We start from the raw sequence: 25,265 nt of genomic DNA, 5'->3' as shown, positions 1-25,265 counted from the left end.
CGGCGCAGGCGGCAGCCCAGCCTCACATCCCACCGCTCCCCCAAATGTCCAGGTGTCACTTCTGCTCAGGTAACCTGTCTTTTCACTCCGTCTTTTATTCATTTATTTTTTGTCACTGGTGTTCTGTAGATTTAGTTTTATTTTTCCTATTCGGGATCATACTGATTGCTCACTGGGCGTTTGTCTATCTGCAATTTTGGAAAATTCGAAGATTTTCCAGAATATTATTTCTTAAATACAGTTGCAATGTCTCTCTATTCCTCCTTCTGGAATTTCAGCGCAGGGGCTTCCACCCTCACCCCACCCCTCCTTGGCTTTTGTGCTGAACCAGCCTCATCTAGACTTGGGTTCCTGCCAGGCCTGCTTTTCCTCCCAACCTTGGCACGACTCTAGCAGATCCAGGCCTCAAGCGGGGCCCATGTTAGACAATAAATGTTTACTTTCAGAAATTTATTTTGATGTGTCAGGTGGGATGCAACTTTATATATTTCCCACAGTGCCCTACACCAGTTATTAAATCATCTGTTTTCCTCAAATCATTTGAAACGATACCTTTATCATAAACTTTTGATGTATTTCTTTTTCAATACTGGCATCTTGTTAATTATTAGAATTTCATAATATGTTTTAAATCCAATAGGACCGATCCTCCTTGTTGCTCCCCTTTTTGACAGTTTTCCTGATCAGTCTTGCATGTTTGTTTTTCCATGTGAACTTCGGTTGCTGTTTTAATTGAGACTGTATAAAATGTGTACATGTTTAATTTACAGAAAACTGGACCTTTTACAATACCACTTCTTCCTGTCCAAGAATATGCTATGCGTTTCCATTAATTTGCCTCTTTTCAGTGTTTCTATGTAATTTCTTTATAAATGAGAAACCTGCACATTTGTTTTTATTCTGGGCATCTGACCTTTCTCAGTGCTGTCCTGACTGCACTCCTCCATCCAGGCTCTTACTGGTTAGTGTTTGTTTTCATGGAAACTGTTGCTGAGTGATATATATATATATATATATATTTTTACCTGCCCCTAACTTACTGTTTCCTATAGCTTTTCCCTTAAGTTTTCTAGGGAGACAATCACAACATCTGTAAATAATGATAATTTTGTTTCTTCCTTTCCAAAAATTTTCCTTTTTTCCCTCATTTGTAATTGCAACTGCTGATACTTCTAAGTCAAACAAAGATAGTGGTGTACGGCTGTCCTTGTAACGGGACCCTTTTGTTGTTTTACCATTACAGCTATCCTTTGTATAGGGCTCACTGCGCCCAGCCCTGGTCTCAGCATTTCCCACGGGAATCCTCACCACTGTTGTATGAGGTTGGTACTGTAGGAGAGGTGACAGACACAGGGGCTAATGAACTTGCCTGGAGTCACACAGCTGGTGAGAATGAAGCTGGACTCTGATCCTGGCTGCCCATTGGCTGGACTCATCCACTGAGACCCTGCAGGGCTGCTATTTCCTCAGGTAAAGGACAAAGCCATCTTTGCCCAAAGGGCTCAGTTATTTGCTTTTTAACCAGACAGGGATGGCCCCTAGTTCAAATGCCTTTGCAGCATCTATTGAAATCAACCTATTTCTTTGTATCCTGTGACTTACTAGAGTGGTAGATTATAGACAGTCTCGAATATTGAACCACCCTTGCATTCCAGAGTAGAATTTACTCGTGGTGTAGGATCATTGTAATGTTATTTACATTGCAAGCAGTGCATGGCTCCTCCTTTACCCCACCCCCCAGTCTGCAAGGGCGGCCTCCTCTCCACACCAGAAGGAGGTGAAGAGAGGAGGTTTGTTGTGTTGTGGACATTTCTGAAACAGGGTTTGGTCACTTTCTGAGGACCTGCCTCTGGGAAGAAGGAAGGGCAGCAGCCTCCAGTGGCAGGAGGGTGATTCCTTGACCTTGGTTCTGAGCTCATCAAATTTACTGGTTTTTCTTTATTCATGAAAATAAAAACCCACAATTTCACCTCCCACTGATCTTTCCAGAAGCTGTTTGGGGCCCACAGAGGAGTGAAGCCCTAGACTTGCATGTTAACAGACTCACAGGATACATTTGAAATGTGATCCAGGCAGACACTTGCAAACCAGAGGAGTCCCGGGGAGCAGGGTGGAGCACACCCTGAAAGGAGATGCTGGTCTGTATCTCAAAAGAAAGGGCATCAGAATGTGCTGTTAAAGAGAGCAGACCCAAAATGGAGTCACTTGTGCTAAGTCCATCTCACCAAACACGACTTAATATTGAACCTAATTGCACTTTTGGACTCTCCCAGGAATATGACCTTTAACCGCTCAGCTTGGAATTGCCTGGTCAGCACCAGTGAGGTAAAGCCCAAAGACCCCTTTCATCCCCCAAAAGAGGGTGACCAAAGTCTGAAACTATCCACTTTTTGCTAGATATTTCCTTCCCCTGCCCCCTTTCTGTCGATAGAAACCTTTCCCTTTCTGCAGCTCACAGGAGCTCCTTTCTACTCGCTAGATGGGATGATGCCCGATTCATGAATCATTGAATAAAGCCAGTTTGATCTTTAAATTTACTCAGTTCAATTTGTGTTGTTTACAGTGGGTTGGGAGAATGTAGGAGTGTGTGCTGTTGCAGGGCTAAAATATGAAGATTTGAGTGTTAGTGCAGTCATTTTGGTGGCAGGGGGCATTGAATCCTGTCATCACCCAGAAGGCAAAGGGAAAGGAGAGTTAGAAGGGCCAGCATACAGACGCTAGGAGTCCCAAAAGAACAAAGATATTATTACAACAGGGAAGAGAAAATATTTGAAATACAGTGGAGATAAATTTTCCAGAATTAAAGTAAAATAAAGAAATTCATACTAGAAGGGGCTCACAAACAGGAGAGACACAGAGAAATCCACACCATTAGAAAGTTCTAGAAACATCCTGAGAGAAAGACAGGAGCCTGATGGATGTTGGACTTCTCGACAGCATACAAGGAGAAAACAAGGTAATATATTTAAAATATTGAAGGAAACAAACTTTGCACCTAGAATTTTATAGCCAGCCAAATTGAAAGTATAATGAAAGTATTCTCAGCAATACAAGACTTCAGAATATTTTCCACCCCAGGACCCGCATCAATAATACTTTGTATTTCATAAATAACACAAATGCAAGAGAATCATCAAGAGGTATGGAAAATAAGGATGACCAAGCATGTTGGAATGTGTATTAATTATCTTTAAAAATACAAGAACCAAAGGAAAGAAGAAGGGCATGTCCACAACAACTCAGAACTGTAATTCTGGACAACATCAATAGTGCCTGTGAGTCAGGACATGACCAAGCTAAAGTACTTGAGTGTTAGGGGGAATATGTAACTACAGAGGGTACATAGGGTAAATAAAAAGAAAAAAGAAACTCAAATTAAGGGCAATGGCCACAAGAATAAAAATAAGTAAGGATAAACCAGCAGGAGAAAACTCACTCTACTCAATGAGAGAGAAACTGGAAAAAATAGACAATAAATGGAAATGTTGATAAGATGGAAAAGCTAAGACTGAATATAGCAGTAATTACTATAAATGTAAAAACAGATTAGATTCCAATTAAAAGGTAAAAACAGATTAGATTTAAAAATTCCAACAGTTGCCTGAAAGAGATGCACTTAAAAAAAGATACAAAATTTAGAACAAAAAAGTTGGCAAAAGGCATACCAGGCAAATATGAGACAAAGGAAACTGGATTGACATCTTAATATATGACATTCAAATTTGAAGCAAAAAATAAAAATAGAAAAAAACCCAACAACAAAGAAGGCCGCCACATGCATACCGGTGAAAGGGGGTCCAGAATGGTAATGCACATCCATCAGAATCATTCGGATACCCAAGAATACGCCCCAGTGAGCATCAGACAACATCTGCCAGGATTTCAGGGATAAGTAGATTATTTCAACAATTGTAACTGGAGATTTTAATTTAAAAATAACAATTTAATGGCGCAAGCAGACAAAAATTAGCAGACCTCTAAATCCTGATGAATGTAAGTAATAATCTTGAACTATTAAATGTATACAGAACTCTATATCCATCAAACAGAGGTGAAGAATATTTACGGAAACAGACCAGATGTTAGGCCCTAAAAAAGCCTCAGTAAATTCCTGGGGCCAAATTCCATGCAGATGGGCTGTGATGTTCCATTTGTGCTTCTACACCCCCTTTGTCACATTCCCTAAGAGACCACCCTAAGTGGACCTGGTCTGTGGGTGCCCCTGCCCTCCAGCTGCCCCTTGGATTCAGCTAAAGAGAGCACTACCCAATCCTGGGAGAAGGGAGAGGGGGTCCAGGGCTTTGTTGCCCAGATCCCTCCTGATGGGTGCTCAGGCTCACTGGGTCCTCTTCTCCCACCAACCCTGCATTCAGGCCAAAGTGTCACTCAGCCTTGTGGTTCCCCTGACTCTTACCCACACCTTTGTAAATAGTCCCTTTATCAAACACTACTCAAATTACCCAGTTTGAGTGTGCCATCTGCTTTCTGCCACGATCCGGACTGAACACAGACTTTGTTCTCAGACAATAATGCAATTAAATTAGAAGTTGGTAACAAAAGGTTATAATAAAAGAAACACCACTGGGAAGTAAATAACATTATTAAATAACCCACGGGTTTAAAAGGAGATTATCAAGGACATTAAGAAATATTTACATCTGGATGGTAATGAAAGCATTATATGAGTGTGTATGTCCAAATTTTTGAGACCTGGCTAAGACAGTGCTGTGGAAGGAATTTTGTAGCTTTAAATAGATCTATCAGAAAATGAGAAGGTTTAAAAATAAATGAGCTGAGCATTTAGCCCTGGATGGAGCAACAGATCAAATCCAAAGAACCAAAAAGAGAGGCAATAATAGATAAGGACAGGAATAAATGAAATTACCAGAAAGATGAGATTAACAAAACTAAAAGTTGGTCCTTTGAAGATGTTTTGAAGTATTAAGAAAAATGCAAATAAAGTACGGAATAAAAGGGAGAAATAAGTATAGAAACAATAGGTATAAATAAATATGCTAGTAATTTTAAAACCTCAATGAAATGTATTAATTCTTAGAAACACGTAAAATGAGAATTTTGGTTCAAGAAATAGAGAACTGGACCAGATCAATAAGTATGATGGAAATGGGAATGATTAAGGACCCCCCCACACACCCAGATAGTTTTATTGCTTCTACCAAAAGTTTGGAGGAAAAATAATTTCTCTATTATGCAGGTGGTTCCAGGAAATAGAAAAAGGAGGAGCTGCTAGGGAACTTTGTAGGGGAGGGGAATGGAGGGGAGGGTGGTCTGGTGGATGTGTGTCTGTGCCCTTTTTCCTTTCACCTGCACGTGCCACACATATACCGCACACCAAGGTGAGGTGCGTCCCACCTGACGACATTATTTGCAGATTAAATGGTTAACAAAGCAAAGCCTTTAGGACAGCGCCTGGCACCTGCCGGGCGCCTGGAGGGGGGAGGGGGTGCGGGGGGGGGGCGAAGGGGGCTCTTAGCCAGGGGACGCTGAGATGCTGACAGCAAGGGCTGGGCTGGAAAGGGATAGGCCCCGGTTTCATGGTGGCATGATGTCACCGCACCCACCGCAGTTCCGGTGGGTTAGCTGGCCAGAGGCCTTGTCAAAGTAGCTCAGCCATGGTCGGCTTGTGGAGGTTGGTGACACACGCAGGGATGACAGTCAGCCCCTAGTGGCCCGGAGAGCGGCTGGGGGACTGACAAAGGCTGGGGTTTGCCAATGTGGACCTAGAGCGGCGTGTGACTTGGTGGTTCAGGGAAGTTAGGCTCCAGAGACAGACGGTGTGACGATAGATGGGGCTGAAGACCTGGAGAAGTGGGGCGGGCGGAGGGTGGGGTCTCCACACCCCCAGGCCTGATGGGAAGAGAAGGCCGCAGGTCCGCTAGCCCGCGGCTTGCATCATCCTTCCAGGAGCGCTGTCTGCGTTGCTCTGGTCTCCAAGTGCTCCCGCGGAACTCACCTGTCACGCATGAGGCAGCATCCGCCTCACGCCCCCTACAACTGCTCCCCGGTGCAAGGAGCCCACCCGACCTTTGCCCCTCTGCGACGACGCGTTTGGGCTGTTGGCTTCGCGGGTGGGGGCAGGTAGAGATTTCCTAATTTCACTTGAAAAAGGTCATAGTCGGGGAGGGCCCCGCGTGGGGTCCGCGGGCAAGTTCGGGTGGGTGGGGGTGTTCGGGGTTGGACGCCGCGTGATCCCCTTTTCCCTGCAAGGTCGCGCGGGCGTGCGGGGGCTGCTTGGGGAAAGGGGGCGCCAGTCCAAGCCCGGGTGCCGGCCCCCCACGTCTCCACCCAGCGCACTTTGGTGTCAGCGGTGATGTCACAGCCCGGCCCCAACCTCCTTTGGCTCCAACCCCATCCCCGCGGCGGCCGCGACGCCCGTCCCTCTCCCCGCGCGACAAACCAGCTGGTGGCTGGGGCTCTGGCGCCGCGCGCAGCCAACCAGCGAGGCGGGAGGGGTGCGGGGTGGGCCGGGCCGGGGGCGCGCAGCCCGTCACGCGGTGCCGCCGTCACTGTGCCCAGCGCAGCCCAGGAACAGCAGCAGCCCAGGGCTCGGGGACCCGCGCCCATGCCCGCACCCATGCCGAGCCGCCGCCAGTGACGCCGGAGAGGTAAAGCCGCCGCCGGCCCGGCCTCTGCGCGCCGCATCCTGCACCTGCACCGACTGTGCTCCAGCAGGGAGCTCGAGCCCGGCGCCAGCGAACTGGTCGCGGCCCGAAGCGCTGGCGCCGCGCGGCCCCTTCCCTTCCCCCGACCTCCCCCGTCCCCGCGGAGAACAATGGGGCAAATTCAGGGGTGTCCGCCCTTCATTCGCAGCCGGGCAGGGCCCTCTGGAAAGGCCCCTTCCGCGCGGCCCCTGCTGCAGCTGGACTCTCGGCTGGGATGGGCGGGGGTCACCAGGGGGAGGGCGCGCGCGGCCGGCGGCATCTCGAGACACGCTCCCTCCCCCTCTTCTGGAGAGCAGCCACGGAGCAGGGATGCGGCGCGGGCTGCGCCTGGACCGGCGGGGGCGGGGAGAGATGCAAAGAATGAGGATGGGGGCACCCGGGAGGGGTGCGGATGCAGCGGCGGGGCCCGAGGGATGGGCGCCCAGGGCGCGGGTAGCTGCCCTGGTCCCCGAGGTGGGAGAGGGCGGATGCCGGAGCCCAGAGCCAAACAGGCCGGCGGGCGGGGCGCGCCAGGGCTGCGGCGGGAGGGCTGGGCCGCCCACTTCGTGCGCATCCCGGGGCTGCCCATCACTCCCGTCCCAGTCGTGTCCTCTTTCCAAGAGACCCCAGCTCTCTTCCAGAGGACCCGCGGCTTGGGAGGAGCCGCCAGCGGACAAGGCCTGCGTCTACGCAGCCAGCGCCCCAGTAACAGGTGTGGCCCGGCGGCGGGCGGGGAGGGGGCTGCGGGGCCGCGACGGCTCGGCTGCGGCGCTCCCCACCCGGCGCCGGTGCTCGGATGACAGGGCGGAAGCCCGCAAGGATGACCCTTGCACTCCCCCTATAAGCTGCCCCTCATTCTAACCCCCCCTCCAAAAAAACTAGCACGCAGCCCTTGTGCTCGGGTGGGGAGTGGGGTCCGCAGTCGGCCAGGCCCTGGGTGGGCGGGGGGACAGTGAGCTGCAGGGGCGGGAGGGGGAGGGAAAGGAGGGAATGCCAAGTCATGGGGCCTGCTGGGCGCGGGAGCGACGTGGCCCCGGCGCGGACCCGATGCGCGCCCACGTTCCTAGGAATAGGGACATTCCCCCAGAGACCGGCATAGCCCTCCCGGAGCGGCCGTCCCCCGCCCCCTCCCCCCGCCCCAGGCGGTGCCCACATTGCCGGGATTAAAGGTCTGTAAGGGCTAGCGGACTGGGTCTTGTGACTGCGCAGAGGAGGAGGTACAGTGGCCCGTCCTAACCCTGGGGACTCAGGCACAGAGCGCCCCTTCCTGCAGAAGGCACATCCGACCTGCCCTCTCAGCCCTGCTGTCAGCTGGCTAAGTGGGCTCTGCCAGGGCCACCATGCCCATGGCCTCCCCGGCCTGAGAAGGCAGATTAAGGTTTGAAGGGAAATGATGGGGTCCAGAGTGGGGGGTTGGGGCTGTACCTGTGGCGGCCATTTTGCAGGTGTGGTTGGCTGTGGCTGTGGGATGAGGTGTGGCTCCTGCAGTGGGGTAGTGTCTGCAGTGCAGGGTGAGCACCTGAGGATGGACAGAATGTCGTCTGTGGGGTGTGGTCCACAGGGCAGAGAGGCTGGGATCAGGTGCGGAGTCAGGGCCCCCCAACCCCAAGGCTCCCAGGGAGGGCCCCTGTAGGAGGCCATGCCCCATGCCTGCTGTGTGACTCCTCCCCCAGTGCCCCACAGACTGCCCCTCCCAGGACCTGCTGCTGGGCAGCCACAGCCAGGTGAGACTGAGGCTCTGCCCGAAGCCCAGAGCCCAGAGCCCAGAGCCCCTGCTGGTGCTGGCAGAGCTGGGTTCACACCCAGACCCACTGGATGGAGGGGCCCGCCACCCAGCCATGCCCCTTTCCGTCTTCCATGGTGTCACCAGGGCTGACCCAGGGCTAACCATGTCATTTGGAAGCAGAGCAGGGAAGTCCTCCTATGAGGGGGGTTGGGGGCACACGGGGAGTTAGGGGACAGACATAGGTGGGAGGTGGGGATGGGAGCAGCATAGCCTGAGGGAAAGGACCTGGGGATGGGGGAGCCTTCTGGGCCCACAGCTCTCATAGGCCAACCAAGGCAGATGAGCTGGGTGTGGCACTGTGGCAGGGGGATGTTTTGATGGGGTCCTGGTAGCACGGGATGGGAGTGGGGGCTGTGGAGAGGCCCCCCAGTTCTGGAACCTTGGCTTGGCCTTTGGGATTACCTGACCATTCCAGCAGAGCCCTTCAGGCGCAAAGCCCTGCACTTCCGAGAGCGGGAGGGGTGTGTGTGTGGGGGCTGGGCTGAGCTGTCACCCCTGGGGTGGAGGGGTGGAGATTGGCAGGCCAGGGGTCACTCAGCAGCTAGTGAGCCCAAGGATGAGCAGATGGCTGCCCACCTGCCCAGTCCCATTTCATGTCCTTAGGCCCAGGACAGGGACCCAGTGTGCCACGTCTGCTGTCCCTCTCTCCCTTTCATGCCCCAGAGCATATCTGAGAACTCTCTTGGGGCAGGACCACACCCAGCCTCAAACCTCTCTGCTTGGGGGTGTCTAGGCCCAGCCAGGCTGGTGGGTCAGAGAAGTGCTCTGTTCTACAGCTGCTCTGTTAGCTGACCAGGCTCTGCCCAGCTGGTCCCCTCTTCCCCTGACAGGCACACCCAGGGCAGGGGCGAGGGGTGGGGCCCGGCGGGGGGTGTACTGGATCCCCCCCCCCCCATCTAGCAGGTTTGCTCGATCCTGGCTGCTGGCTGAGGGGCGATGGCTGATCCCAACACCCTCAGAACCTCCAGCCTCCAGGACCCGATGAAGGGGTCAGTGCTGTGGCACAGTCCGCTGCGGCTGAGCCTCCTGACCCCTCTGGGTTCCTCCAAGTCCCCACACACCACCCCACACCTGCTTCCTCCCTAGCTTCCTCCAGCATGGCTTGTGAAGCTGAATCCCTGATCTGGACACAGCCTGGGTGGCTGGGCTCCCCCCTTCTGACCTTGGATTTAATCCCATAATCCCCAGCCCTGTTGTAAGCCCCGCTTCAGGCCCTGGCTCTCCCCTCCACCTCTGAGGGTAGGGAGTGTCCTCTGTGCTCCTCCCCCTGCCCAGGGTCGGGGGTCTGAGGAGGGCAAGCCTGCACCTGCCTGCCCAGGTCCCTGTTCTTACTCCTCGCCCTTCCCCACATGGCCCCTGGGCTAGAGCAGCCACCCTGTACACACTCACACACACACTTAGTCTCTCACAGTCGCACACTCACCTCACTACACACTCACCCTCACACTCACATGTTCTCTCACACACTCACCCCACACAGGCTCAAACTCACGCTCATGTGCACATACACACACACACACACACACACACACACACACACACAGTCCCTGCCCGGGGCCCCTCTTTCCTGGAGCACTCCACCCAACCCCACGTGAGGTTCCTAGATGCCCGGAAAGGCTGCCACCACCCTGAAGTCCGCTATAAGCACCCCAGGGGGTCACCCGATCCCACTGTGATTTGGAGGAAGAGAGTGAACATTTACTGGGTGCAGACTGCAGTGTACACCTCATGTGAGCCCCTCATCTGGTGCCCTTAAGACCGATGAGAAGGGTGAGACTTGTCAGGGAGCTCCTGGTGGGGGTGTAGGGTTGTACGCGTGGCGGCCATTTTGCAGGTGTGGTTGATCACCGCCTCAGCTGGGGCTGTGGGGTGAGGGTGGTCCTCCTTCCCAGCTTCCTGTAGCTCACAGGGCGGAGCCCCTTCGTGCTCATCCCCTCCAGCCTTCCTGCTTTCCCCCACTACCCCTCCTGCACAGTAGGTCCTCAGCGAATGCTGTTTCAGGTTGAGCCAGTAGCTTTAGCCCCAGCTGTTCATTTCCTGAGGTCCCCAGGGCGAGCAGCTGCCACCCTGTCAGGGGTAGGAGCCCTCTGTGTGTGTCCCATTCAAGTCCCCCCTCCTTTGTGTCTCCTGAAATGCAGCTGTAGGTTTAGGGGTGTAGTGGCCCTGACTGCTTCTGCAGGCCTGGCTCCCCGCAGACCCCCTTTCCCTTGAGCCCAGGCTTCTTCAGAGGGAGGCCTGTGGGGCCCAGGGGTAACCTACAGGGGGGTCAGGTGTCCTGCGTCCGCCCTCAGGTCTTAGCCCTGCCAGTGACACTCAGGTGGGTTTCACTTTCCTTCCCCATCTGTCATCAGCTCAACCCAGGATTGTGAGAGGCAGGGCTGGAGTGTTAATACCCAGGCCATAGGTCAGTGGGGACCAGGCTTCTGAGGGGCTGTCAAGGGGCTGGGGCAGGGGGGGTTACTCAGTTTCTTGATATTACTGTCCACTGCTACTGGGGTCAGGGCCACACCATGGCAGCAGGTCCCTGGTGCTCAGGAGGGTGGCAGCTCCAGGATAAGCAGTGACACAGTAGGCCAGATCCAGACCAGACAGGAAAACTTAGGGCTGCATCTATCCCCTTTGCTTTAGCTTCTCACTCAGGTAGGTGTTTTATTTTCCTTAGATCTGAGCTGTCTTTTTCTTGTTGAACACATTTCTTTTGTCCTCGCTTACCCCAGCTCTGTCATACTCTGTCTTCCCGGCACCTCCACCCTGGGAGCCATCTCCCTCCGGTCTGTAATCTGCCCCTTTCCTGCCCTCCTACGGCTCGCCACATCTCTGGGTTGGAGTCCCTGTGCCTTGGTGGCCTCCAGAGCAGCTTCTTTCTTGGTTTCCTGTCTTGTTTTGCTGCAGCACATCCTTGTGTGACTTTCCAGATAAGGTGATGAGTCCTTGGCTGTGTGAGAGCGTCTTTGGTCTGTCGTCACATTGGGTAGATGGTTTGTGGGGGTGAGGAGGTACTTGTTTTTGGTAAATCATTTCTCTCAACCCTGAAAGCATCACCAACACCTGTTACATCCAGTCCAGTCACTTCTGAGAAGTCTTTGTTGGCAACTGTTTTTGCTGGTCATGTGGTCACAGCTGCACTAGTTACTGCCATCTTGTTTTCAAAGTGGTTGTGCCAATGAACTTCTACCAGGTGGACCACTCCTTCCTGGTATATCCTTACAACATTTAGTGTTATGTGATTTTCCAGTGTTGTGATCTGATGGATGTGTTTTGAACCACGCTTTCTTAATTACTATTGTCGTTGAGTATCTTGTCATGTAAATTACCTGTGCATATCTTTTGCCCATTTTTTCTTTTGTGTCTTTTTTTCTTTGGTTTTTGTCTGTCCTCTATATGCCCTGCACAGGAATTCTTGTCTATTGTATGTGCTGCAGACATCATGTGTTTTGGGGGCCTCCCTTTACCCATCCAATGGTATCTTGGTGGCGGGCTTTTCCTTCCGGTGCTTTCTGTGGGCTAAGTAATCCTTCTTAAAGGACAGCATGGAGCTATCACTCTTCTTCTTTACCTTCTAAAACTCCGTTGTTCACACTTAGGTCTTCAACCTACATGGAATTTGTTTGCTGTAAAAATGGGACCTAATTTCGTATTTTTTCATATGGCTAGCCAGTGTCTTAGTCTGTTCGGGCTGCTATAAGAGAATTACCATGGACCGAGCGGCTTATAAACAACAGAAATTTATTTCTCACAGTTCTGAGGCTGGAAGTCTGAGAACCAGCGTGCTGATTCTGGCGAGGACCTTCTGGGTTGTACGTGGCCCAGAACAGAGAGCGGAAGGAAGCTGCCTCGGGACCCTTTACAAGGGCACTAATCCATTCATGGGGCTCCATCCTCCTGGCCTCATCTAATCCTAATCACCTCCCAAGACCCCCTCCTAAGACCATCACATAGGGGTCCAACAAATGAATTTGGGGGACACAGACATTCGGTCTGTAACACCAATTTTCCAAGCATCGCTGGTCAGTAGTCCTCCCTCTTGTTATTGACCTGTAAAGTCACCTTTGTCAGCTGTCAGAAGGCCTGTATCTATGTAGGTCTGTTTCTGGGGTCCCTTCTGTCCCGTTGCTGGTCACTTGCCTTGTCCCAAACACCCTGTCTTAATTACTGTAGCTTTACACTAAGACTTGATATCAGTGGGGCATGTTGCCTTCTGTCCTGTCGTGTTTCTTCAGACCTGTTATTAATATTCTTAGCATCTTAGTCTTCCATATACATTTTTAGGAACAATTTGTCAAGTTTCACAAAAAAACCTGGCTGAAATTTCATTGAATTTTAGGATTTACTTGGGTGAAAATAAAGATTTTTTTAAGAAATTTCTTTTCCACAAAGAGTTTTAAGTTCTTAATTTAGATTTTCTATAAATTTTTTGGTAAAGTTTAAAATTTTTCTCCATGAAAGTTAATATATGCATTTTTTGTGACATTTATTCCTATAAAGGTACTTTATCATTTTGGTTCTTTTCAAAGTGGCACCTTAAAAAATATTTTTAACTTTATCTAGTGTATACCCCCATGGTTGGTTCCTAGCAACTTTGCTGAACTTTCCCACTAATGCAAATAATTTGTCTGTGGATTCTCTTGATGTCTGTGTCCATAAGCAAATAGTCTGCGAATAATTTGATCCTTCCAGGCCTGATTTTAAGTTTTTCTCAAGTTGCTCTAGAGTACATATCACTCCAGGGATGGTTGAACCCTACTAAAGTCTCATTTCTTTGGGGTGTCTACTGAATGTCTGGGAGTGGGGGAACAAGAGAACTCCATTCCAGCGGTAGAGTGCAAATGTCTTCTTACTTTGTGTGAGCTTTGGGGGTATTCCGTTTTCTTTGCCTGGACCACATGGGCCTGGACTCCAGGTACCCCTATGCAAATTTCTGGAGCTCCTTGATTGAGCAACTTCCCGCTTTCCAGAACTCTGACCCACAACTTTCAGCTGCCTCAACCTATCCAAATTCTGACCTCCGTCTCCTCAACTCATCAAAGCTGCTGAGAGATTTGGAGTGATTGCAGGGCTCACTTTGTGTTTCCCTTTTCTCAACAATCCCAGTCCTGCTCTGCCTATTGTACAGTGTCTGAAAACAGTTGTTTTCTTACATTTTGTCCGGTGTGCTAGTTGCTGTTTACAGTGGGAGGTTAAGTGTGGTGCTTGTAACTCCATCATGGCTGACTGTGGAAGTGCCATAAGTTTGGCTAGTAGTATTTTCATGATCATTTACTACTAAGCTTATTTACATCCATTGTGATTTTTCCTTATGTGTATTAGTTATTTAGAAGTTTATTTTTCAATTTCTAAGCATATGGGTTTTTAATGAATTTTTATTGATTTTTAATTGACTTGTGTTCAAATTGCATGATCCATTTGATCCAATTTTTGAAACTTATTAGGGGTTGCTTTATGGCCTACTATGTGGTAAAATATTGCAAATGGTCCATATGTGTTAGGAAAGAATGTGTTTCTCTAATTTTTGAGAACAAGAGCACACATACATTCATTGGTTCATGGTTATGTTACTCAGTCTTCTACACCCTCACTAGTTATGTGTCAGCCTAACCTGTCAATTACTGAGAGGTGTATTAAAATTCCTACCATGCCAAATTAATGAATTGTTCTATGTGGCATGATTCTTAATCTTGGTTTTATGTTTTCATCATTTTGTTTCTCTGGGACCATGCTGGGTAATTTTTTATGACATATTTTTCAGTTCATTAATTCTCTGTTCAGTTCCATTTAATTTGCTGATTAACATGTCTGCTAAGTTTTAAAATCTAAATGATTACATTTTCATCGCTAAAAGTTCTGCATGCTCTTTCCCCATTATGTCCCATTCCTCTTATTTCTGTAAACATTTTAACCATACTTATTTTGTTATCTGTATCTGTTAGTTCCAATAGCTGAAGTCCTTGAGGATCTAATTCTGGTTTTATTTTCCTTCCCTCCTGCCCCAACTCTTGCTCATGGTGGATTGCTTCTCTGGTGTTTGGTAAGGTTTGATTGTGAGCTCACATTTGACTGACCTTCATCTGTGGGAATGTTGGGGACCTGAGGGAAGGAAGCTATTTGCAAGGACGATTTGGACTTGGTTTCAGGTGTCTTGGGTGCAAAACCTGAGACCTACTCTGTGCTAATTTCTCAGTGGGGTTTACTGATCATGCAGGTATGTAAATAGGAAACCCAAACCTGCATGAGGACAGGTCTGTGGCCTCAAATTCTCAGAATCACTAGCTTTTTCGCCATGTGGCGTGGAGAGTCATTCAAACGAATTCCCCTGTGTTTCTTTGATGGCAGGTGGCTTTTCCCCAGCCTCCATTTCATTGGGGTTGTAGCTTTGGAGGATCCAACTTTCTGTGGTGATTTGGTTCCAGTCCTGACTTGCATGTGTTTGAGGCCGTTCCTCCCTTCTCCCACCTGGCAGGTGAAACCCGGTTCTCTGCACCTCTGGTGTCAGCAAATGCCTGTGCTTCCTCCCAGGTGGGCCTGCCACTTCAGTTTGGCTTCTCCTTCCTCTTTCCTCTTTCCTTCCCCTTGGAAGTTCTCTTATTTTATTCTGATACTTGCTATTCATCCCAAGTTTCCAGGTGATTTCTAATGGGGGAGGGTATCTTGCCCATCATATTGCCAGAAGTGAAAATCTCTCATTCGCCTTTTTTTTCCTATCAATTGAGAAGTATTAATTTTAATGAGCAAACTGATTTTTGTCTTCACACATACCAGGGTTTGTCCACCAAACTGCAGTCTTTTAATTGATTAATTAATTAACCTTAACTATTTTGTGGAATTATTTAAAAATAATTCTTTTTGGGTTAAACATGAACACAGTTTAGAAGAGTCAAGTATATCTTCAAAACTTATTTAGGAAATCAGCAGTTTTTGCTCTCCATCCTCAATCTCTTTCAACTCTCTTAGTTGCTTTGTTGTTGTTGCTATTTAGCTCTATCTTGCTAAATAATGTGCTCATTCTGCTAATTTTTGGCCTGTTTTAGAAGTTACATAAGTTGTTATAAAGCGTGTACCCTTTTGTGTTCGTTTCATCTTTTCTCAGTGTTATGTTTGTGAGATTTATCCATTTATCTTCTCTTCCTCCTGAAAGGACACTAAAATTACAGTCAAGATAAACTAGAGAAAGACCCAAATCTTCCATAAGGATGATGCAACAGAAGAGAAGGCACAGCAACCACATTCTGGAAAATGAAAAGCAGAACCCATGTGGTAACTGGTAGCAGAGGGGAAATTGGGAAGCAAGCTGTGGACGTCCCCCAAGGCTCCGGAGCTGGGTCCCCAGCTGCCCCCGCAGTGGGGGCACAAGTCAAGAGGACTCGTCCAAAGTTGGCTTTAGAAGCAGTTAGATGCCCCAGGCTTCTCCCCCGTTGCTCCGTCTCCATCTCTGTTCCTCTTTCTAATCCTTCTCTCTTGTTGAGCTCATCCATTCCTGCAAGAATCAGTGCTCACAAGTGACTGGTTCATTTTTCCTGCCCTGGCACCTCCTGGTATCTCCAGCTCCCCAATGCTGCTGATGCGGGGGTGGGGGGTGGGGGGAAGAGGGGGACAGACAAGAGGGGAACAGACGAGGGCAGAGCTGGGTCCTTCTCAGGGCAAATCTTCCAGTCCCAAAACTCCCTGAGGGATGCTGGGGTCCGAGTTGACCTGGGCATGATGTGAAGGAACCCCCGAACCCCGATGGTTTTGAAGCTCTACATTTCCTTGTGGGTCCACTTTTGCTCCTTCCACAGTGCTGATATGTTGTGTGCTCATTACTGTTCAGTTCAAAACACTTTCTCATATCCTGTGAGATTTTTCTTTTCTTTGACCCATAGGTTGTTTAGAATTGTATGGCTTAATGTTCAAGCAATTGGGGGATTTTGTAGGGTTATTTTCTTTTTTCTTTTGTATTGACGTATAGCATTACTTTTCCACTTACATGGTAATGTCGGTACTTTAGAAATTTGTCTTTGGCTTCCATCATTTCTGTTGAGAAGTCAATTGTCAACCTTATTCTTGTTCCTTTAAAGATTATATGTCTGTGATTTTTTTCTGGCTGCATGTAAGCGTTTTTCTTCATCATTGGTACTCAGCCGTCTTCTTATGATGTGGCTTGGTGACGTTTTCTTTATATTTATCCTGCTCTGTGTTTGCAGAGCTTCTTCAATCTGTGCACTGATATGCTTCAGCAGTTTTAGACAATTAACGGTCGTTACCTTTTATTTATTTATTTATTTATTTATTTATTTATTTATTTATTTATTAAATTGGGGAATATTGGGGAACAGTGTGTTTCTCCAGGGCCCATCAGCTCCAAGTCATTGTCCTTCAATCTAGTTGTGGAGGGCGCAGCTCAGCTCCAAGTCCAGTCACTGTTTTCAATCTTTAGTTGCAGGGGGTGCAAGCCTACAATCCCATGCGGGAATTGAACCAGCAACCTTGTTGTTGAGAGCTCGTGCTCTAACCAGCTGAGCCATCTGGCCGCCCCACTGGTAATCTAGTTGTGGAGGGCGCAGCTCACTGGCCCATGTGGGAATCGAACCGGCAACCCTGTTAAGAGCTTGCACCATCCAGCCGCCCCGTCGTTACCTTTCTAAATATTGTTTCTCCCCATCCCACTCCTCTCCTTTGAAGTCCAATTACATCATGATAGACCATTTCAGTGTCCTACATTTCTCTGATTCTCATTTCTATATTTGCCATTTTTTTTTCCTCTGTTCTTTAACTTCCTATTGCCCTGTTCTCCAATTCATATACAGTTTTCCGCTGCATCTAACCCTTTGAGTTCTTAATTTCAGTTATTATGTTTTCAGTTCTAGAATTTCCATTTGATTCCTTTTTTATAGTTTCAAACCCTCTTGCAAAATTCTCCATGTCCACATTTATTTTCTCCACCTTTTTCTTTTTGAAACATTTTTTAAAAACTTTTATTTATTTTAAGTGTGTTTTTCCAGGATCCATCAGCTCCAAGTCAAGTAGCTGTGGAGGGCGCAGCTCACAGTGGCCCATGTGGGAATCAAACCAGCAATCTTGTTAAGAGCATTATACTCTAACCAACGGAGCTAACTGGTCGCCTTATTTTCTCCATCTTTTTCTCTCTTATTTGAACATATAAGTCATGGTTATTTTGAAGTCCTTGTTTGATCGCTCCTAGATCTGAATCATATGTAATTATGTTTCTTTTCTCCCTTTGTGTTTTTCTTTGCTTTTTTTCCCCCCCAATTTGTTTTGAATCATATAGTCCTGTCGCTTTTCATGCCTTGTAACTTTTGATTTAATGTCCGACGTTACCTATTAAAATACTGTCGAGGCTGCAGTTGGTGCACCTTTTCCAGGCAAAGAGAGTCGTCCCTGAGGCATTCAGAGACTAGGCTGAGTCAGGGCAGTTTTGATAGTGCTTATCCTGCCTCTGGTTCTGCCCTGCTTTTAGATTCTGTGCCTTCCAGGCCTTTCAAATCTGGCCTCGTGTGATCCCTAGGGCCGTCCTCCCGTGGCTCCTGAACTCCAGTCTTTGTGCCTTAGCACCTGAGACTATGAAAGACTCCTCTCGGACGTCTAGATGCTTCCTGCTTGAGAATTTAAACTTCCGCTCCTCATACCTTCAGAGTTTGGCACGTTTTGAGGGGCGAACTGGCCATTTGTTAGGTTTTGTTCTCTCCATCTTTTTCCTGGGATTTTGGCCTCTCAAGCTTGTTTCTCTTGACCCAAAGCTCTGCAGGTTCCTCCATCCCCCAGCAATGGCTCCCTGCCTGGGGAGACTCTAGATTCCTGCATCTTGCCCAGTAACCAGAACGCAGACGTGCTCAGGGAGAAAGTGCTGCAGATGTCAGCTGTCTCCTGCGCTGGCCGTCCCCCACCCCTGGAATCTTGGCCTGCTAGGCTGCATGGCATCAGCAGCTCATTGACTCCTTCAAGCAGATCTCACATCCCATCCAGCTCCTCTAGTCTGCAGGGTGGGAGGGAGGTCGCGCTGCTGCCCCCATCGCCACCTGCAGGCAGAAGTCTTCCTTTGCTTCATGCTTGGTGCTAATGCACCGTCTCCACCCAGAGCCACAGCAGAGTCTCCTATGTGTTCTTGTAATGTTGTCAAAGGTAAAGTTCTAGCTCTATTTTTTCAATGTGAGAGGACCCGTCGTTCCAATGCCAATCCTACCCAGTTACCTGAGATGCTGCCTTAATAATTGTTGGACGTGTCTGTGTCCATGTATCTGTCTGGGGTCTGTGTTCATGCTTAGTTCTTTCCATCGAGCTCTCTGTTCGTGTGTCATTACTGCACTTTGGAAATTATTATAGCTTTATAGTAAATATAATAGCTGGTAAGGGATGCCCCTCCTCCTTTGTTCTTATTTTTCAAAACTCTCTTCCAAACTCTTGCCAAATTCCACTGAAAGTCCTGCTAGAACATTTTGCTTGTCGGAATTGTACTGAATTAACTTGCTCAATTGGGGGAGAACTAAAAATTTTGCAATAGCAAATTGAACATCTGCTTTCATAAGTGTTTTCTTCATTTCTAATTATTAATATTTCCTGTTTCAGTACTTGGGATTACTTAGTCAAAGGATATAGCCTTCTTTCTTAAGGCACAAGACATGTGGCTAAATGCTTGCAAGAGATCTCATTCTAATTTGTGTTCTCACCAGGAATTCATGACCTTGCGTTTACTCTTCCCATCCCAGCCCCAATGTCCTACGACTTTTCTCAGTTTCAAAAGTGCAAAGATTTTCCAGTGTAGGAAACGTGGATTCTCAGAGAGGGACGCCCCTGCAGTCCACTCCTGGGTGGTTGTCCATGGATGTAAGAAGGTGAAACATTGGAGCAAACACTCATGGAGTGCAGACGAGGGTGCGTGCTTGCAGGATTCTAGCCCCCGAATGAATTCTGCTCCCCCTCCACCTGGGCTCTGCTCACGTCCTGATCTTGCTCAGTTGTCAGCTGGTCTGGCGTTTCCTTCGTTCCCTGTAGTCTCTCCAAGAGCTGCGTTTGCCGGAGGGGACAGTCCTCTCCATGTCTAGCCTGTTCTGGGGGATTCTGAGGCGTCAAGGAGCTGGCTCTGGGCAGAGCCTGGGAGTTGACAGCCCGAACTCTCCACGGATCCCAGCCCTCGCCGTGCTCCCCTCCATCTGCAGAGAGGTGGGCCCCAGGGTGCTCCATAGGTCCCTCCTGTTCTTGGTGCTGGGGTCCCCAGAGGGCATGCCCAGAGGAGGTGACCACAGTCCACTGTGCTAGATGAAACTCACTTGTCCCTCGCTGGAATCCGAGGCCTGATTGGAGCTGGGGGCTGGGATAGAGCTGGTGCCCTGTGTGCCAGGCCCTGCACCCACGCGGGAGGAGGGCTGCCACCAACAGGAGCACCCGCCCACCTTGGCCGGCCCCTCTCCCAGGGGTTCCCTTTGGACATCTCAGTCTGGGTGCTGTCCTATGTGTAGGGCAGGTGGGTGGATGCCCAGGGGCCAATCTCTGCAAGGGGAAGGCTGGGGTGTCACGTGGGCCCCTCTCGCTGAGTCCAGGCCTTGCTGCTCCCCAAGTTCCCACCTCCTTGGCCTGGGACCCTCCCATGGGGAAGCCCCCATCTGGTCTGCGTCTTGCAGCAGGCACAGCTATGTCCACTCATCTCCAACCCGTGTGCTCCCAGCACCCACGGACAGTCCTCTCGAGCTGGCACTCACGCTCAGCTCAGCACAGACTGGGCGCAGAGCCCACCCCGGGCCTGTGTCCTCAGGGAGAGCTGCTTCCTCAGTGCAAGTGTAAAGGTGACCTTCAAGTGGATGCGGAAGTCACCTTCACACTCGCCGAGCTTGTTGCAGAGCAGGCCCCACGGAGCCACAGCCACACACAGCTGCCGGCTGCCGGCAGCCCGCTGCTCTCATTTCTTGCAGCGCGGAGGCCTGGGCAGCTGCGGGCTTCACTCTGGAGCCCCAGCCTCGCGTGCATCCCCTGCTCCCTGATCTCCATCCTGAGCACCGCTGGGCTCCAGCAGCAGTTTCCTCCCCTGGGTTTTCTCCTTTTATTTGTTCTTCATGTTTTGCCAAAGGAACACTTGTCAACATAGTGTTACAGTTGAATGGGGCTATGAGGCAACTTGTGACAAATAGTTCCCACTCGTGCAGTCCCCACCGAGGCCCTGCTCAGCTCCCCCAGGGGTCTCAGGTGTTTACCCCCAAATCACGTAAGCCAGGCTTACACTGCTGTTTCTGCAGTTTTCCGTTTTACTAACCCATTTAGAGTCTCAGTGTTAGAGGTTTGTCGCCCACTAAGACCCCCCACCGTACATGATACTTTCTCTCTTGTCTTCCCACCGTATCTCCTTTGTTAGTATTTGTGTTTACACTAATAGGACTAATAGGTATTCTTTCCTGCCAGTCTCAGGAGCGTTCTAGGCTTCTCTTTTCTTTCTTGTAGAGCGTTTTATTCGGAATAAATGGTAAATAATGCAGGCCTCCCCCTGCGGCACCCATGGCAGCATCAAGCCCCCTGAAGGACGCTTCTCCATATGGCATAGCCCAGCTTCTCTTTGTGGCGTCCCTCCCATCAGCCTCCATTCAGGGGCATCCCCCAGTGTCCTCCTGGGAACCCCTTCACCATCCTGTGGGCCTGGACCCCACGTCTCCCTTTCTCCCTCCCTCCCTCCTGTTTACTCCCTCACGTGCTGGAGACTGATTCTAGCATCTTTCAGAGTCGTCCTGGGTTTTGATCCACCCTCACACTCCGCTGATAAGTTTGGACAGGCTTAGAATTCTAGGCCAACAGTCACCATTCCTCAGCAGTGTCAAAGGGCCTTTTCATTACCATCCTAAGGTTCCGAAATCTCACAGCTTGTCTTATTGTGAGACTTGTTATCATTTGTGGGTGGGTAGGTAGGTAGACAGATCCTTTGAATTTGGAAACTCGTGGCCGTCCGTCCTGGGAGGTTTTCTTGAACGATTCCCTTAACAGTCCTTTTTCATTGATCCTCCAGTTGTATTTCTCTCCTCTCATGGAAAATTACTTAATTGTATTTCCAACTTTTTATTTACTTTTAAAGTTTCTGTTTTCATATTCTTAATTTCCAAGAACTCGTTCTTATTTGTTAAATGGTCCTTTGTAAAATAGCATTGTCTGCTCATTCATGGGGGTAGTAACTTTTCTTGCTGAGGATATGAATGATAAGGTATTTCAAATCCATTTTCTTCACTGCATTGTCTCTTTCTGTTGTGTTCCTTTCCCTTTCCTGTCTGTTTAGTCTATATTTCTTGCTAGAGGCTGTGGTCCTGGTCAGTTTCCCCAGCAAACAACGCTGCCCTATCTGGTGACAGCCAGCATGCTGGGCTCCCAGCAGCAGGAGGAGGAGACTGGGATCCCACTGCTGGACATTTTGGGTGTAGTTCAGACCTCTTTTCAGTAGGTGCTTCACACCCACCCTCAGCTGGTCCTCAGCCTGCCCCCCGCGCTTCCAGGCTGGACAGAGCTTCACTCTCAAAGAATCACCTCTGGCCTCCTGCCTGGTGAGGGATGGGGCGTTGGGGGGCAGGGTCCTGGATGTTCACAGGGTGGGGATGGGAGTCTGGGGGTCTTCGTTAGTCTGCTAGGGCTGCCAGAGCAAAGTACCACTGATAGTATGGCTTAGACAACAGAACTGGCTCGTCTCCCAGTGTCGTGCAGGGTGTCAGGCGGGGTCTCAGCTCCTGCTCCCCACGTAAGAACACAGGACATGGTGAGGCCAAAAAGGAACACCCATGGAGCCATAGATAGGGGAGTCACACCACTATATTCTCGCTGGCGGCTGATTTGGAGACACAAGGAGCAAATATCCGCCAGCACCCCAACAAGGGGTCTTCCTGCGCCCGTCTCTCTGGCGGCCCGGCTAGATGCAGGAAGTAGGATCCATACGATCCTCAGCCTGCCGTCTGCTTCTCTGCCAACCAACCCCACTTGCTAACTGTAATCTGCGTTTGCTAGCTCAGTCACGGCAGTTGTATTAGTGGCCAATGGCTCACTGGTTACAGCTGATGGCCAACTAGTCACAGCTGATGGCCATCTAGTACCCGAGCCAGCACCTCTCCACGTGAGGCCGAGAGCCTGGAAACTGCTCTCTGGGACTCTGTCCCCACACCCAGTCTGGGGCGGGAGGCCTGAGAGCAAGGTGTTGGCTGGGCAGTTCCTTCTGAGGCCGTGGCGGGGTCTGTTCTAGGCTTTTCCAGCTTCTGGTGGCTGCTGCCAATCGTTGGTGTTTCTGGGCTTATAGACACATCACCCCATCTCTGTGTCTGTCTTCACAGGGCAGAAATGTCCCCTTTTATAAGGACACCAGTCAAGTTGGATTAGGGCCCCTCTGACCCCAGTGTGACCTCATCTTAACCAGTTACATCTGGCAAGGACCCCATCTCCAAATAAGGCCGCGTTCTGAGGTCCTTGGGCTTAGGGCTTGCACGTGTGAATTTTGAGGGGCTATAATTCAAACCATGATAGGATCTAACACTCCTCCCACTGACTACTTCCCACAAATGCCCGTTTCCGGTCCTTCCAGATGCCGGTCTTCACAGGTACCTGTCTAGAGGCTTTCTGGGTCCCACAGAGCGAAGGGCTTGTGTGCTTGTGTCTTGTTAGGCTCCAGCTGTCCCGGGCTTGCTCAGCCAGGCTCCACTCATCCATCGGCTTTCTCTTCTAAAACGCGTGATGTTCCTCAGCTGCCCGAGCCGTTCCTCACCCGTCACTTAGGGTTTTGGAGGGGAGTGCGGTCAATCGCCAACCAGAAACACCTATTCCACCTTTGGCTCTTGTTTCCTATTCATGTCTCCCTTTTTCCTCAGGTGTCTCCCACGTTTGCTGGGGCTCCCACCGCTGCTAGGAGTGACGCACGAAGGCTGCAGAGATGGCCGGCGCCTCGGTGAAGGTGGCAGTGCGCGTCCGCCCCTTCAATTCTCGGGAAATGAGCCGTGACTCCAAGTGCATCATCCAGATGTCGGGAAGTACCACCAGTGAGTATAGGCTGCGGCTGCTGGCTGCTCGCTTGGGCCGCAGGCTCCTGGCGTCCCGGCCAGACAAGCAGCCCACCTGGCTCCTGCTTCCTCCTCATTCACTTGGGTGTTTGGTTTCCTGGGGCTGCAGTAACAGATGACCACAAGCTGGGCGGCTTAAAACCACAGACACCTGTTCTCTATGGTTCTGAAGGCCAGAGCCCAAAATCACGGTGTTGACAGGGTTGGCATGTCGTGTCTTCATGTGCACGTCTCATGGGGGCATCAGTCATTGGATTCAGGGCCCACCCTGCATGTGACCTGTCTTGCAGGGTGACCTACGAGGTCTCTGGTCCCACTCCCCACATAAGAATGCAGGATGTGGCCAGGCCCAAAAGGAACACCCACGGATCCATAGATAGGGGAGTCATACCTCTATAGTCTTGTTGGTGGCTGGGTTGGAGACACAGGAAGTAGGAGCCACACTGTCTGCAATCTGCAACCCGCACTCCGCAGTGCTAACTGCAATCCGCGCTTGCTAGCTCAGCCACCATCTTCTTGCTAGCCCCCATTTTGCTGCTAGCGTAGCCACAGCAGTTATATCAGTGACCAATGGCTCACTGGTTACAGCTGATGGCCAACTAGCTACAGCTGATAGCCATCCAATCACAGTTGATGGCCATTTACTACCCGAGCCAGCACCTTTCTATGTAAGGCCGAGAACCTGGAAACTGCTTTCTGGGGCTCTGTCCCCACAGACCTCATCTTAACAACCAATCACATGTGCACAGACTCTGTTCCCAAATAAGGTCACCTTCTGAGGTTCAGGGGAACATGAACCCTGAACCTTTGGGGAATGCTGTTCAAGCCGGTACACATGGTTACGGCTTCCTCGCCTTATGTTAGCTGCCTTAGGTTCATAAATTGTTTTCCTTTGTTTATTCTTTTGCTTCGTGTCTAATTGAAGCCATCTCAGAACCTTCTGAGAAGTGGGAAGCCAGGAGTCCACATGAAGAGTGGGAAGGAGGGAGAGCGACCGGCAATTTGGGAAGGTCGTGTCCTCACGGGTCTTTAGCGCAGAGGATCCCAGCTGCCAGGGCTGCTGGAGGTGGGAGACAGGACACACCTTCCAGCCTCCCCTTGACACTTTCTTTTATCACAAACGTTTGTAGTGAATTGCAGCAGGCATGCAGACAGTGGGCAGAGCTCGCAGTCCGAGTGGCACCCAGACCCAGGGCAGAAGCCCCCCTGCCCGCCTATCCTTACACCAGGGGAGCCAGCACCCTTGCTTCTAACACCTAGCTTAGCTAGGCTTCTGTCAGGTCCTGTGGAAATGGAGTGTTTGGGTCATCTCCTGCTGACTGACAGCCCACCCCAACGCCCAGTGAGTCCTCCGTAGCTTAAGGAGGCCTCTGGGTCTCCCCCAGCTGTTCAGTCAACTGGGTTCAGCTGGGCCGTTTGCACTTGGGGTCCCTCGAGCAGTTGTAGCCACTGCCGTCACCCACAGGCACTGGTGGCGTGAGCTGCACTGAGTGGTCGGCACGCATGGCCCCCTCGCTCCCTGGTGCTCCGGTTGAGGGGTGACGTCAGGACTTCCCATCCTCAGGTGCTCTGTATCTGTGCAACTCACACCTGTCTGTTATCTGCCTGGTTTGGAGGGAGGGGCCTCCGAGGGCAGGGGCACTCGGGCTCGCAGCAGCAGCCTGCCTAGGCCTGTTGAGTGAGGATTTGGGCATTCCTGGGGATGTTCTGTGCACTTTTAGGTTCTGCAACAGGGTCTGGGCTGAGAGATCTTTCCAGAAGGCTGTGGAGCTCTGTGGCTCTTTCTCCTGTGTGGGCAGATTATGGAGGCCTCGCTCAGAG

General features: G+C 50.3%; 1 protein-coding gene across 30 annotated transcripts in view; it reads left to right on the top strand.

The window, feature by feature from the left end:
- Positions 1-1,446: 1,446 nt before the first annotated feature.
- Positions 1,447-25,265, top strand: part of KIF1A (kinesin family member 1A) — an 86,720-nt gene continuing 62,901 nt past the window's right edge. For 28 of the 30 annotated variants that reach the window (XM_074316285.2, XM_074316283.2, XM_074316279.2 and 25 more), the window contains exons 1-2: positions 6,489-6,626; positions 23,256-23,423. In XM_074316285.2, coding sequence (XP_074172386.2) covers positions 23,318-23,423 — 106 coding nt within the window. In that variant the 5' untranslated portion in view covers positions 6,489-6,626; positions 23,256-23,317. Of the gene's footprint in view, positions 1,471-5,990; positions 6,100-6,488; positions 6,627-23,255; positions 23,424-25,265 lie in introns of those variants that run through there. The other 2 variants (XM_074316210.2, XM_074316200.2) reach the window with 2 other exon arrangements.

Source organism: Rhinolophus sinicus, chromosome 17, assembly GCF_057876585.1.
Source record: "Rhinolophus sinicus isolate RSI-liver-muscle chromosome 17, RSI-T2T, whole genome shotgun sequence".
NCBI classification, from domain to species: domain Eukaryota; kingdom Metazoa; phylum Chordata; class Mammalia; order Chiroptera; family Rhinolophidae; genus Rhinolophus; species Rhinolophus sinicus.
This window is presented reverse-complemented; position numbering and strand designations above follow the sequence as displayed.